Source organism: Dunckerocampus dactyliophorus, chromosome 8, assembly GCF_027744805.1.
Source record: "Dunckerocampus dactyliophorus isolate RoL2022-P2 chromosome 8, RoL_Ddac_1.1, whole genome shotgun sequence".
Classification (NCBI taxonomy): Eukaryota; Metazoa; Chordata; class Actinopteri; order Syngnathiformes; family Syngnathidae; genus Dunckerocampus; species Dunckerocampus dactyliophorus.
In genome coordinates, this window is record NC_072826.1 from 14,013,568 (window position 1) to 14,028,505 (window position 14,938).

Below are 14,938 nucleotides of genomic sequence, written 5' to 3' on the forward strand. Positions count from 1 at the left end.
TGCCCCCTTGAGAAAAAATTTTATATTACAAGCAGGGATAGTTTGACGCAATACTCGATAAAACTCGCAATACGAATATGAACTAAAATGAAAATACAGTCGTCTCTTGTTTATAGCTTAATTGGTTCCAGACCTATCCGTTTTCTTCTGCTTGTCTGGGTCGTGGGGGAAGGAAGTAGGAAAAGTCCAGATTTCCCAGTCCCCAGCCACCTCTTCCAGTTCCACTGGGAGGACCCCAAGGCGTTCCCAGGTCTAGCTGTGAGACATAATGCCTCCAGCGAGTTCTAGGTCTGCAATGAAGCCTTCTCCCGGCTGTGTATGCCCAGAACACCTCACCAGGGAGGCATCTGGGAGGCATTTGGACTAGATGCCCGAGCCACCTCAACTGGCTCCTCTCGATGTGAATGAGCAACGGCTCTAATCTGAGCTCCTCCCAGATGACCGAGCTCCTCACCCTATCTCTTAGGGTGAGTCCAGCTGCCCTATGGAGGAAACTAATTTCAGTCGCTTGTATCCGCGATCTCGTTCTTTTGGTCATGACCCACACCTCATGACCATAGGTGAGGGTGGGAACATACAGTAGATCGACCGGTAAATTGAGAGCTTTGCCTTCCGGCTCAGCTCTCTCTTCACCACGACAGTCCGGTACAGCGACCGCATTACTGCAGACGCTGTGCCGATGCGCCTGTTGACCTCACACGCCAAGCTTCCATCACTCGTGAACAAGACCCCAAGATACTTGAACTCCTCCACCTGGGGCAAGACCTCACTCCACCCTTTTCCAACTGAGAACCATGGCCTTGGATTTGGAAGTGCTGAGTATCATCCCAGAAGCTCACACTCAGCTGTAAACTGCCCCAGTAAACGCTGATGGTCACAGCCTGATGACACCATCAGGACCAAATCGTCTGCAAATAGCAGAGACGAAATCCTAAGGCCACCAAACTGGACTCCCTCAACGTCTTGGCCACGCCTAGAAATTCTGTCCATGAAAATTATGAACAGAACCGACAAAGGGCAGCCTTGGCGGAGGCCAACATTCACCGGAAACAAGCTCGACTTACTGCTTGCAATACGAACCAGGCTCCTGCTCTGGTTGTACCAGGACCGAATGACACATAGTAGTGTGCCACTCATCCCATACTGCTGGAGCACCCCCCACAGGACACCGTGAGGGACACAGTCAAATGCCTTTTCCAAAGCATATGTAGACCAGGTTGGGCAAAGCCCCATGTACCTTCCAGTACCCTTGCAAGGGTGTAGAGCTGGTCCAGTCTTCCATGACCAGGACGAAAACCACATTGCACCTCCTGTAGCCCAGGTTCGACTAACGGTTGTACCCTTCTCTCCAGCTCCCTGGAATAGACTTTCCCAGGGAGGCTGAGGAGTGTGATGCACCTATAGTTGGAACACACCCTGCAGTCACCCTCCTTGAAAACAGGGACCACCACCCCAGTCTGCCAATCCAGGGGTACTGTTGCTGACTTCCACACAATGTTGAAGAGACGTGTCAGCCAAGACAGTCCCTCAACATCCTGAGCCTTGAGGAACTCAGGGCAAAACTCATGTCATGGGCTATTTAATTTCTTCCTTCAGGGGAGCAGAATATGCGTTATATTTGTTTCTATATTAAGCAAACTACATGCATACAAATCTATTACTATAACAAGAAAGGAGCAAAAAAGGATTGGTACTGGTATTGGCATATATACACAGTTTCGATGTAGGTATCAGACATGAAAAAGTGGTATCAAGCAAGATGGACTTGCGTATAGTCGCTCTTACAGTACAAACGATTCATTCATGTTTGCTCTTTAATTTTGGGATGAACACCAACCTGTGCAGTTGGGGCCGTAACGTCCTGCCATACAAATTTCACACGCCGTTCCTTTGAAACCTGAGAGGCAGTTACATCTTCCTGAACCGCTCAGGCCATCTTCGCAAGCCCCATGGCTGCCACAAGGTGACTCCACGCCACCTGGACAAACTGAGAGTGGCCATAATAAAAAGTGAGTATTTATAGTATGTGATGATTGTGCTACATATTTTCCAATTCTAATCTGTATAAAGTTGAATGCTTATTGAGTTGTAAGATCTGTTTAAGTAATGATGGATTGTGTGGACTAAGAAGAGCAACACCCTATATCAAAGTGTGTAGATGAAAATGTGGGATGGCATAATGTTTTTCATGTAGTCTCAGAATAATTGTGCACACTAATACTTGTCCAATAATTGTGCATGCATGAATATTATATTCAGCTCTGAGTTTTAATAACATTTTGGATTGACCCAGAGCATTGTAGTTGTTTCAATATTAGCACTCATCCTTAAAAATACAACTTGCCTAATCTGTGTACCTTGGCTTCTTACCTTGACAGTCTGGGCCGTAGTGGTTTTTGCAGCACTTCTGGACCCAAGTGGGAAACTTACATATTCTCTTACAGCCAATTCTTCCCATTGTGTCCAGGTCACCTGACCAGCGCAAGTAACCCAGCGAATACCTGGTGCGAGGTCTCACACAACTGTCTACCTGTCCCTGTGAAACAGCGCCAACTGTGTTCTCTTTCTCAGCGTTTTAGGTTGTCAGTTAGTAGCCGAGTGGAGAGTCTTACTGTGTACTCGTGTCTGATGGGGCAAGGTGGAGGGACGAGACAGCGACCACAGCGTCCCTGAGACATGTGGAGATACAAAAGAGTCAGTGAGTACTGACAAAGGAACAATGTATTTCATGTAAATCTATTTCAATTGCGCGTGCACACATAGAATAGAAACGATTGTATTGGTGCTACTGACGAAAGTGGTTCTGTTCTCCAGAGTGTTGCAGTACGCTCCCAAGCCAGGCGGCTCCAGTAACTGGTCGATGCCATAGGCCACGCCTTCTTTGAAGGTCAAGTAGCGCTCCACTAATCTGGCGGCATTTTCATTGATCAATATGTCCCCCTGAATCAACACACACACCAGAACAGCTTCCAAAAAGGGTTTTGTCAATCAAACTAAATGAAAAGCAGAACGATAAGGCTTCAGGATTTTACTGTTCAAAATACCATCACGGTGGCAAGGACAGACAACAGTAGTTGCTATAGCAACACAGACTACTGAAGTGTGTGTGTGAGAGAGTGAGTGAGTGTTCTAACCACCACAGTCTTGTCACAGGTGTACTTGATTTTTGATCCGTGCATGGTGCGGAACCAAGTGTTTATACCCGGCTGACTGACATCCAGAACCTACACACAGAGACACACACACACAGGATAAAGTGTGACGGGATGTGAGTGTTATGGCGTCCTAGTGGACATTTTGGATACACTACAACTCCATCAGTGATCAACAGAGGTCGCTGTTGAAAGTATGACGTGTTTTATCAGATTAGGAGCTCATAGACTGTTCATAGTTACAAATGCACTGTTGAAGAAAGGCTTACATTAAATAAGTTATATCCAATGAATGTTAATATGAATGAATGCTTCCCACCTTGGAGTTGCGTATAATGTGGGCTTTGACAGTGGCAGCTAACTGCTCTTGGTTGTCAGGACTGGAGAGCCAGCGCTGCCTTTCAGGCGGCAGGGATTTGAGGGCCTGGTCTGTGGGCCAGAACATGGTGAAGGGCTGGTGGATGGACAACTGGAGAATCGGGAGCAATCCAGCACTCTGCACATGGATCACACAGCCACAGTGTTGGCAGTAAGACATCAATGGCCGTCATGGATAACTTCAACTGTAAAACTGTATGCATGGCCAAATAGATGGCTAAGAGGAGGGGGTATGGATGGATGGATGGGTGCTTCGATGAATGAGCGGATAATCTACAGAAGGAATTCATAATATTTGAAAGGGGGAACGATAGAGGCATAGATGTTTGCATGCATAATGTATGGATGTTGAATAAAGGATGTATGTATGCAAGATGGATGTATGAATGGATGCATAGTTGACATATGATGAATGGATAGATGAATGCATGACATAGATTGGATGAATGAATGGATACATGATGTACGGATGGATGGATGTTACATGAATGCATGATAGACAGATGATGGATGCATGATAGATGGCTGGGTGTTGTAAAAAAAAAAGTGTGATTGACCTCCATTAGCTTGTAGAAGGCGCTGTAGCCATAAAAGTGAGCTGCTGCAGTCAAGTTCATCTACACAAAAAGAGAGAGACGCGTCACATGTAGTCCATGTGTGATTGAATGATTAGCATGTCAGAAAAATGCAGCCCACCTGCTCCAGGTGACCTTTGTCCTGCAGCCTGTATGGCGTCAGCAGAGTGTCTATGTAGTGGATCACTCCGTTTGATGTAGTGTAGTCACTTGTTACGATCCTGGAACTGTTGTTTATCAACACCGAGCCCTACAGGTACACACACAAGTTCAGCTCATTTTGATCCAGTGCACTGACAACATGGAGATGGCACATGTGGGCATACCCGTGACCTCAGCAGCAAATACTTTCTCTAACAGCATATCATTACCATCATAGCACTCCCTCCATTGACATCTCTCTCTTTGTCACAATATGTTACACTGGTTCTATGGCTATCATCATACCATTCCTCTTTGCCATCACTGGGACTACTATTCTGTGGTGGCATCACAAAAACGAAGTCCAAGTCTCACCAATTCTTTATTAAATCCCACAGCGGAGATTGGAACCTGTGCAAGAAGCCCATCTTAACACATGCACAACTAACCCATCTTTTTTATATTTATAACCATTTCAGTCACACCCATTTACAAATTAATACGCAGTAATAACATTTTCTACAGTGTCATGTAAACATGTCAGCACCATCTTTGTGTGATTTGTATGTGCGTGTATATTTCTGACCCGTTGCAGGCTGAAGTGCAGAACGTATCCCGATGTGGAGATGGCGCGCTCCGTGGTTTGGAGGTCATTGAAAGTCAGAGTCTCACATGAAACAACGTGGTAACGAATCACATCATTTAGACGACCGGATTGCTGCCATTCGTCAATCTACATGGTGACACACGCACGCACATGAACAGTGTCAGTCATTTAAATGAGGCACAACAAAAGGCATAGTAGCAACATTATGATTCAGATATTAAGTGCCATGAAATCATCTATAAAAATTCCCTCCTAATTTTCAAGTATGTTTCAAGAAGCAGATAAAAAGAGTTTCTATACACACGGTGGAATATGTGTTGTTGTTGACGACAGGGACAAAGAGGGTGAATGGCCCGCTGCCATAAAGACTTCGAGTGTCTGATTTCTGAAAAAAACAGAAAGAAAACAACAAAAAGTCAAACTATCATGTGCTCTTTGAAGGTAGAAGTTACGGATAACTCACTGAGAGCATTTGACGGAAAACAGCATTTTCTGGATTTCGGTACACCTCCTGTCGGACAAAAATATTGTGATGGCGGCAGGATGGGGGGTGGTTGTGTGAAGTCGGAGGTCATGCGACTCACTGAGTTGGTGTTTCCCCGGCAATCAAAGCCATCTCCCACATGCCCTCTGTGGCAGGAGCAGTTCCTCTGACCCAAACCCAAGTACTCACAGCGAGCATATTTGCTGCACCCGCCATTGTTCTGCAAATGCATTTTATTGATGGTAAATGACAGGAATTCAGCTTTGAATTTAGATGATGTTTCTGGCTGCGTGACTCAAAAGTGTCAACATTTATCACTATTATCAATTTGACAATTTCCTTACTTGATTAAACACATGTAACTGTGTTTGAATATTCATTCACACATAAGCAAATTAAACTGTGAGGTCAATAAATAGCAGACGTACGGTCTTGCAAGGATTGACTGGATAACAGAACCTGCCGGATCCTTGGAAGCCCACCTGACACCTGCAGGCCACCTGGAGATCAGCAAGAAGAAACCCTTTGTTTTTGTTTGTTTTGGTAAGCACTGAATACCACTTAGAGACTTCACTCAACATAACATCGGTAGGTGTTTTTGTCAACATGGAAGACCATTTAGAAAAGCAATATTCAATAAATATTGAATATCAAGGAAAATTTCTTCAAACCTTGGCCTGGAACATTCTAAAAACAATACTTGTGATTGGTGTGATTGTGCCATTTCTGTGGATGTGCAATACATTTCCTACCACAAAGAAAACTGTCAGAACCCTGTGACAGTTAATGAATAAGGTTAATGATTTTAAATGTTAAAAAGAGATCTCTGACAAAGAAGTATTTGAACACTGAGGACAATTTAGAATCTTCCAAATCTGCTAAACTCTGTCCAACCCTCATTGATGAATTCATTGATGAGAGATGTGTCCAGTAAAGTACAGCTCATTAGAAAAGTTGGGGCAGAGTGTGTTCTCACAGTGTTGGGGCCTGTCCTGATGCACTCCGCCGACTTGTGGCAGCCTCCATTGTTGACCAGACAGCCATCGACCTCTGACAACACACACAAACCGGTGAGACGTGTGCTGTGTGTGTACATGTCAATCAGACAAAAAGGTGCAAAGCATTTACCCAGACAGACCACCCCGTCGCCCGTATAGCCATCTTTGCAGGTGCAGGTGCGCTCCCCCGTTGAGACTTTAGAACAGGTGGCAAACCGCGAGCAACCCCCGTTAGACCTGCTGCACACATCCACCTCTGAGAGAGGCACACAGTGAGCATGTGTCATGCGGCGTGGAGCAGCAGTAGAAAAAGAAGAACAGTGTGTCTTAGGGCTTGACCGTTACCTTTGCAGAAGGTGCCATTGCCTTCGTATCCCGCGACACACACACAGGCTGCGGCGGTCCCCTGCGGCCCCGTGATGCAGCTGGAACACACCACAACATGCAACATAATAAAAAAATCAGTCCTACAGTGACTTTGTTACTTTCAAGAATTACCATAGTAATAGTTCCTTCTTTCATCAATGTTATTAGCCCAGCATATTTTAATTTATATATTTGTATGTGTAAGAATTTGTGTCCCACCAAACAAGGAGGGTTCAAGAATAACAGACTGCTGATACATCAATAGAACCTACTTGGCGTTCTCGTCACACACTCCTCCACAGGCGTCGTCCTTGATCTCTGACACACGCACACGCACACAGGTGATGTCAGGTTTCAGAACATGTTGAGTTTGTGTGAGAATGTGTGTGTGGGCTTACCTACGGAGCATGAGGCTCCCTTCCAGCCTTTGTGACACTCGCACTTGCCACTTCCCGCCAAACCGTCGTTACACCTCCCGTGGTCGCACACACACTCTGCAATACGCACATGCAAAATCCCTTGTTATGACCTGAGATTCTTTTCTTAACAATAATCTTTAATTACCTCACAGACTAGTTGTTTTTACACAAAGGACAGCACTCAGTTGTAGCTTTATGAACAGGGTTGGAGATTGAGCATCGATGGGAACCGGGACTAACATTCCATTTCACCTGGAATCGTCCGCCGACCAGAAAAAACGGCCGCCTAATGGGCGCCACACACAGGAGGCGACAAACGACCGCGATTGGCGAAATTCACCGCCATAGCCTACGAAACCATGCACACGGGAGGCAACAAGCGATTGTCACCAGCTACATACGTAGGTGAGCGATGCATTCACATCCAGAGTGAATTGTACGGTCTCCTATCTGTCAGATGTGGAGGAAATTTCGAGATAACAAAGTAGTTCAGAGGAGGAAAAGCGAGGACTCTTGCGAGTACCGGATCTTGATAGTATTGAAGATAAACTTGCATAAATGTCCGTGTAAATTATTGTAAACTTAACAGATATGTTTACTCTGGTGCCAACGAGTTCCAATGCCGCTGCTTTTTAATTTTATATCGCTATAGTCTTTTTTTAATTTTTTTTTTTTTTGGAAATGTCAACTAGCTCCGGGAAATCTGTCACGGCAAGTATAGCATACTGATGAGCATCCTATCCGCTCATCGGTCGATCAATGAAACTCCTGCGGATTGGTCCTCGTCTGGACGATAGCTATTAAAAGTTGAACATTTTTAAACTTTCTGGGATCGTGCCGCAATACAAGCACAAACTTTCACACGCACGAATTTCGCGTGTGGCTTGACTGGACGTGACACGCGATAATCGCCCTATCGCGCAGGTTCTATTCAAAATGAATAGGTGCCCATAGCACCAACGAAGAGGAAGCTTCAGGAAGCGTTTGTGTTCATCCAATTCAACCATGGACAATGTGTGACTGCACTCGAAAGTTTGGCTGGAATTCTGCAAGAAAAATAAACGGTCGGGGTAGTGCAACATTTGCAACGCCACCATATCATGCAAAGGAGGGTGCACCACCAACATGATTAAATACCTCCGGATTCATGGTGTACCGAGTGCCCTGTTTTTGACTGTCTACGCCGGACTTCTTCCAACCACTCAAGTAAGTAAAACAATAAATTATCTATCTTATGCCAACATTGAAGCAGCAATTTTACTTTATACTGTGAATACAGTGGCAGACTCAAATATCCAGCTAACATAAAGCTGTGTACTTTTTCATAGACGAACGATCTGACGTTAACGTTAGCTGTAGCGAGGAAGTTGACCAGATCCCGCATTAACTAAGTAACATGGTTAAGTTACACTTTTGTCTATTCTGTATTGTAAGACTCCAATTCCACTCCAACACATAAACAACAGGATATGTTTAATTCTTTTTTTCATGAGGTTTTCAAAATTGAAAACAATTTGTGAACGTGTAATTCAGAATTCAAAACATTTATGTTCAAGTTCCTTCCTCCATCCATCCATCCATCCGTTTTCTATGCCCCTTATCCTCACTAGGGTTGCTGCGGGGGTATCGTGGAGCCAGCTGACTTTGGGTGAAAGGAAGGGTACACCCTGGACTGTTCGTAGTAGTAGTAGTAGTAGTAGTAGTAATAATAATAATAATAATAAATTGTTAAATAAATACCGCTCTGACAGTTTCAATTAAAAGTGAGCATTATTATCTTTGTAAATGCAGAATTTTCTGTACCTAATAAAATAATTGTAAAAAACAAATGTTCAGTGTGTGACTACATCTCCCATGCATGTTTCTCACTGGAAGAGCAGTTGACTCCGTAACGTCCAGGCTCGCAGTCCTCACACGCAGTGCCATGGAAGCCCTCGTAGCAACGGCACTCCCCGTTGCCAAGGAGACCATCCTGGCACTCCCCATGATTGGAACACCAGCTTCCTACTTCTCCAGGACATTTGTAGCACTCGTGGCCGTAGTAACCGGCGCAACAGGAGTGATGCTTCAGTACAGATTATTGTGTCAGTGTTGGTACATGGTTACGTGACAGTGTGAGCTAGTTACCTTGGTGACCTGAAGACATTTGACGATACAGCCTGGCACCGACTTTCTCCTGGAGCCAATTCGTGTTTTGTATCGACAGTTGGGTTTCATGTTCTCTGGAAACTGGGTTTTAATCTTAAGTGGTGCACATTGGAAAGATGGTAGGAGCCAGAAGAGGACACAACATTAATGAACATTCGCATTGACTTACTGGCTTGTATCTGTAGAGACATCGAGGAGGACCGTTACATGCTGTACACCGTCCCTAATGATGTGCAACAAAGGGAGAAAAACATTAATAGAATAGAAATAAACAATAGCAATAAGTTATCCTTCAGAAATCACAAACCCAAACTCACACAGAAAATATATTAATTGAGGACTATTACACTGTTAAACACATCACAACCTAGCGCAGATACTATGCAAATCTAGTGGCTGTGAGCAGCATAGCTATGGCACGACACTGATATGATCGAACCCTTTAAGCTGTTGTTTGGAAAACAGTGAGGTTGGAAAGTTCCCACATCTGACTAGGAAGAGTGCATTGGATCGCCACTCAAGTCTGGGTTCCTACTAACAAGGTATCCCAATTAGTTCTGTCTATGTCTAGTTCATGTATCCCTACGTTGACTTGCAGCGTGATCTCTTGGCTGCATCTGTTGCGGCGGACTTTGAGGACCTGAGGGAGAACCATGATGATGCCATACTGCGTCTCTGTGAAAGTGCCGTCCAGCGGGACATCGTTCACTGCTGTCTGAAGAGGCGAAAAGGAGCAGGTGAGTAAACACTATCATTACATAATCAGACCACATAACAATATCATGTGTGTCACACACAATTATACTGCATACACAGCACTTACCTAAAAAAGGTTCTATCTAGTGGGGAAGTTACCTGGTTGTTATTGTTCAGGTGGAACTGGACCTGGTAGTCGCTGCCCAGCAGAGTGCTCTTTAGCATGCCATCAAACAGTCGGTCTGGGAAGAGCAGCTCATTGAGAATCAGGTGGTATTTGAACACATCAGAGTCCTGGACATACATGTAAAGACGGACACATTAGGAGTTGTTTTGTGGAAATTCACAGATCAATCAGCCTTTGATCTAATTTTTCCACTTTAATTTTGAGTCAGAATAGTCAGAATACAGTTCTGAATGGACTAAGACAGTCATATAATGACACACAACTGTAGAATTTGGGTGAAAGGCCCATTGCCATAGAACTATAGCACTGCTGAATCACAGCAGGCTGTGTGGAGGTTGGGACCTACCAGGTGGGAGGAGTTAGTTTCACGGAGGTGCTGGCGGATGGCCTCATCTGTGGGCAGCAGCAGGGTGAAATCTGTCATGTTGACATTCTCTGACAGGTTGTACATCTGTGAGAGAGGTGTGTATTGAGTAAATTAACATGGCCGCCCTATGACTGGCATGCGTTGTGATACTTTTCTCACCAGAGCGTACTGTCGGAATAGACTGAAGCCGGGGGAGGAGTTCAAGAAGGCCATCAGGGTAGGTGGCTCGGGTGGGAGGTCAGAATGGGAAGGTAGCAGAAACTGAAAAGAGAAAAACTCGTAAAGCTTTATATATGCCATATTAGGATGAGATTTTTACACTAATGGTGACATCTCAATGAGTGGTAACCACACCAAGCAGTACACTTTGGTTCCGATGACTACAGTAATGTTTTTGCAACCTCCTGTTGGGCGACCAACTACAGTGGTGGGGTACCAAAAAAGGTGCCGCTACACACAGTGCAGTGTGTTGATTAGTGGACAGAGAACGGTCACTTCCAGAATGTGAAGATAACCAAAAACAAGAAAGATGTCCTTAATTGTTGTCCTTTGTTTGCCTTGTGGCCTTCCTCATCTTTGTTGAATTCGCTGGCACCTTACACTTTGTCGCCACCTTATGATGTCACGTTCACGTCACATTGTCACTTTGACACAGCTATTGCTAGAATTCACACTTCCAAACTGTACGGTGGTGAACTAAACTGGACCATACCGCTATAAAATATAAATACAAAACAACAAAATGTCCAATTTCAATGCTACTACCAAAGGGGTTATCATTGTGTTTATGACACCGCACAGCGGGTATCATGTGCTGTTGCCACAAGAACACGGTCACATGTGATCAGGTCCACCTACCCGGTCGATGATATGGATATAGCCATTGATTGCAGGCAGGTTGTGTGCGATGATGGAGGCGTTTCCAATAAGAAGTCCCTAGAACAACACAACACTGAATATGCTACAGGGTCGAGGATGTTGATTGCTCAAATATTACCAACATGAAGATATAAATAAATGATCACCAATCCAGCTGCAGGTGATCTGCTATGGTTGCATGCGCAATTTTAAAGGGTGCAAAAGTGGTCTGGACTGCTCTATTTAAGGATCGTCTGTCTCTGATTGGCTGTCTCCACTGAGAGTTTGGGAGAGCAGAGTGGCCGTAAATGAAAAATTTGATTTGAAGCCATGGAGTTGGAGAACTTGGTGGATGGAAATGGTGGAAGATGCAAATAAACACACTGTAATATAATAATAATAATAATGTTATATGCAACCTATTAGACAATGACATTTACGATTTATTAGGCTATATACTGTAGTAAATATACCTATATAGCATTATCTACTTACATATTACTTGGACGCTGCATAGCCAGGTGAAATTTGCATTAAAATCCACACTATTGCGCAAGAATATGCAGTGTTGGTGTTGTTGTTTTTCCATAGGAGATATGACATGGCTCCTTTTTGTAACTGGCTCCAAATCAGCCCTTTCAGTACCTCAAAAATGGCATTGCGGGAGACAATATATCTCCATTATTTTTATTTCCGAGAGTCCAAATATGTTGACAAGTGCATGGAAGCTTCTCTGACACTATCGTCTATCATTGCACCTATTATGCCTCCATTTCGCCATAATGACCGCAGTCTTGTGTAACGCTGTGCCGGTTTGCATCTACCTTTCAAACGTGCTAAATATGGATGCAAAAACACAGATCGCAAACAGTTTCAGGTTTGCATGTACTAAATGATTACATTTGCATCTCCTCCTTCCAGTATTTTGCGGGTTATAATAATCTCCATATATTCTACATATTCATAAAGGCAAACACGCACCGTGGATTGCATGTGCTATTTTGCTCATTTCACAGACTCAATCCCTCAGTGCACCGGATTAGTAGATCAGCTTTGTGCTCGTTATCAAGTTTGCACATTTTTATTAGGGCTTTCAAATGATTAAACATGTTAATCAAGTTAATCACAGTTTTAAAATGAATTAATCATGATTAATCACCATGTGCAACTATGTGTGAAATATGCCAATTTTTACTGTATTTTATGTACGGAAAGTTAAATTACAGGACACAATAATATATATTTGTATGTATTTACAGCTCCAAATGAACTGGAAATTTAAATCAAGCTAAAAGATACCACAAATGTCTGGAAATCTATTTGCCTAATGCTCTTCGGTAGTAGCAGAACATTTAATAACACTTTAACCATGTTTTTATGAGCCATGAGGGGTTCTGTTTGAAGACACCACATAATTACACACATTTTGAGTGTAGATGTATTTTCTGGGATTTCCAAGCGCACCTAAATGCAGCAAATTGTACTTCCGGAGTAGGAGTTACGTTAGTGAGTGATAAGAATATCCTTTTGCTGTTTTTGTTTGTCTTTCTGTTTATTTAGACCACACATATAGATGTTGTGATGCTCAGAGTGTCCCTGAATGCACCTTGCGGTAGTGATAATGAGGAAGTGTGGTTCCAATGACCAAGGAACTAGTGAGGATACAATTGTGAAGACGCAATTGTGGTTGCGTCTGCCGTCATAACAGAGAGGTGTGGCTTCATATGATGCGCATGTGCTAATTGCGCAAAAAATGTTCAAGTAATTAATTATTTTTTTTACTGCCATTAACACGCTATTTTGGACAGCTCTAGTTTTTATACATGCAAACCTTTAGTCGATCAGGCCCAACATGTGAGAAAATATAATAATACCTTGCTACTATTCCTGATCTCCCATTGTGTGGGTGAGTTCAAGGAGGCAAGCTTTTGGCCCACCAATCCCCCCATGTCTTCTATTGAGTAGATTCCTTGCAGGATGTGAGCCCTGAAAGCAGCAAGAGAAACAGGAAGTAGTCAGAGAATTGGAGCACTGTGGTGACTGTGAGCATGCCAGTCACCCCACCGAAGGAAATGAGGTAGGCGGTGTCTCCTGGTCCAGAACCAATTCTCAGCAGAGCTCATGTTCCTTAAAGCTTCTCGGGTCGGCACCAGCACTGTGAGGTTGCCACTCAGGTCCTCAGAGGAATGACTGTACCTCTGGAAGAATACATGTCATGTCAAAAGTTAGGATGGTGTCATTGATGTACTGGAATAAATGTGTGGTTAGAGTTCTTACATACGTGGATCATGTAGTAAAGGCTGGAAAGCTTTGGGTTCATGTCCAGCTCCTAAACACAAACACAAACAGAATAATTTTAGTCACTTCATTGTTTGACAATACAGGAGCTACAACTTCACATTAACCTCAAACCAACTCTGAGGCCCTGTCCACACCGCAAAGCGAAAGAGTTTTTTAGGTTGAAAAAAACCCACACATTACTAAATAGTTGCATCCAGACAGGAAGACACGCAGACGGAACCACGTGACACACCAAACAATAGAAGAAGAAAGAACGCATGCACATAAGTCCCTCCATCTTCCACTTTCCAAGGCTCATCTAGACTCACGAGAAGTGGAATTACTTCTGCGAGTCATTATGGAGAACAAGACAACAAAATATCAGGAGAATGTCGACTGGGGTGAGTCATGCTCGTCGAAATATTCAGCTATTATGTAGCGTTTTAGCAGCGCTCACTTCTGGTCACGTGATGGTGACAGGTCGGTGATGTCATCATTTTCAAAATGAAGCGGGTTGCTTGTCTACACAAAAACGACAAGCCGGTGTTTTCAAATTTTCCCACTCTGGAAGCCATTTTCAAAAAATATCATTTCAAATTAATTAATCATGATTAATCAATATTTCAAATGATGTCTGAAATATGCCCATTTTTACAGTATTGAAAGAAAGATACATGGATTATATATATTTGTATGTATTAACAGCTCCAAATGAACTGAAAATTTCAATCAAGATGAAAGATACCACACGTCTTTAAAAAATCGATTTACCTAACACTAGTTTCTTTTACTAGTAGCAGAACATTTGAATCGCACTTTAACCGTGTTATTATGAGCAATGAGGGGATGCGTTCGAACACAGCACATCATTTAAGATGAATCCACATTTTGAGTGTATTTTCTGGGATTTCCGAGCGTACCTAAATGCAGCAAATTGTACTTCACTTTACGCATTTAGAGTTACAAAGTGAGCACTTAGTCCATGTAAGAATAAGCAATATAACAAATGTACTATCATCAGGTATATGTTACATTAACCAGAGTGTTTTACCTCCATTAACGTTCCATAGCAGATGATTCCGTCTCCAGCGTAGCCATCAGGACACGTGCATGTGTGGTTTCCGTCCTCTTTCTGCTCACACTTTGCCTGACGGACACAGAAGCATTCAGCAGCTAAGGATGAACTACACTGTTACTGTACTGGTGACAGCAAAAAGATGAAACACAGCCAAAGTGCAGAATGAATCAAGAACACCAACTCCATGTGTCGTGTGTGTGCGTT

The 14,938-nt window shown here is 43.4% G+C and overlaps 1 protein-coding gene across 4 annotated transcripts in view; it reads right to left on the reverse strand.

The window, feature by feature from the left end:
* stab1 (stabilin 1) overlaps nt 1-14,938 on the reverse strand; it is a 45,046-nt gene that overhangs the window by 13,415 nt on the left and 16,693 nt on the right. For all 4 annotated transcript variants that reach the window (XR_008572197.1, XM_054783980.1, XM_054783981.1 and 1 more), the window contains 30 exons: nt 14,708-14,803; nt 13,658-13,705; nt 13,441-13,574; nt 13,251-13,362; nt 11,377-11,454; nt 10,678-10,779; nt 10,498-10,602; nt 10,124-10,258; nt 9,855-9,983; nt 9,438-9,491; nt 9,248-9,361; nt 8,990-9,185; nt 7,100-7,195; nt 6,974-7,019; nt 6,681-6,760; nt 6,466-6,591; nt 6,314-6,387; nt 5,766-5,837; nt 5,438-5,557; nt 5,317-5,364; nt 5,158-5,238; nt 4,833-4,979; nt 4,227-4,355; nt 4,088-4,147; nt 3,472-3,648; nt 3,135-3,224; nt 2,794-2,940; nt 2,613-2,669; nt 2,371-2,536; nt 1,838-1,987 (listed from right to left, as the gene is read on the reverse strand). Coding sequence is in view for 3 of the 4 variants with exons in the window: in XM_054783980.1 (XP_054639955.1) it covers nt 1,838-1,987; nt 2,371-2,536; nt 2,613-2,669; nt 2,794-2,940; nt 3,135-3,224; nt 3,472-3,648; nt 4,088-4,147; nt 4,227-4,355; nt 4,833-4,979; nt 5,158-5,238; nt 5,317-5,364; nt 5,438-5,557; nt 5,766-5,837; nt 6,314-6,387; nt 6,466-6,591; nt 6,681-6,760; nt 6,974-7,019; nt 7,100-7,195; nt 8,990-9,185; nt 9,248-9,361; nt 9,438-9,491; nt 9,855-9,983; nt 10,124-10,258; nt 10,498-10,602; nt 10,678-10,779; nt 11,377-11,454; nt 13,251-13,362; nt 13,441-13,574; nt 13,658-13,705; nt 14,708-14,803 (3,169 nt within the window). In the remaining variant the exon portion in view is untranslated. The remainder of the gene's footprint in view (nt 1-1,837; nt 1,988-2,370; nt 2,537-2,612; nt 2,670-2,793; nt 2,941-3,134; nt 3,225-3,471; nt 3,649-4,087; nt 4,148-4,226; nt 4,356-4,832; nt 4,980-5,157; nt 5,239-5,316; nt 5,365-5,437; nt 5,558-5,765; nt 5,838-6,313; nt 6,388-6,465; nt 6,592-6,680; nt 6,761-6,973; nt 7,020-7,099; nt 7,196-8,989; nt 9,186-9,247; nt 9,362-9,437; nt 9,492-9,854; nt 9,984-10,123; nt 10,259-10,497; nt 10,603-10,677; nt 10,780-11,376; nt 11,455-13,250; nt 13,363-13,440; nt 13,575-13,657; nt 13,706-14,707; nt 14,804-14,938) is intronic.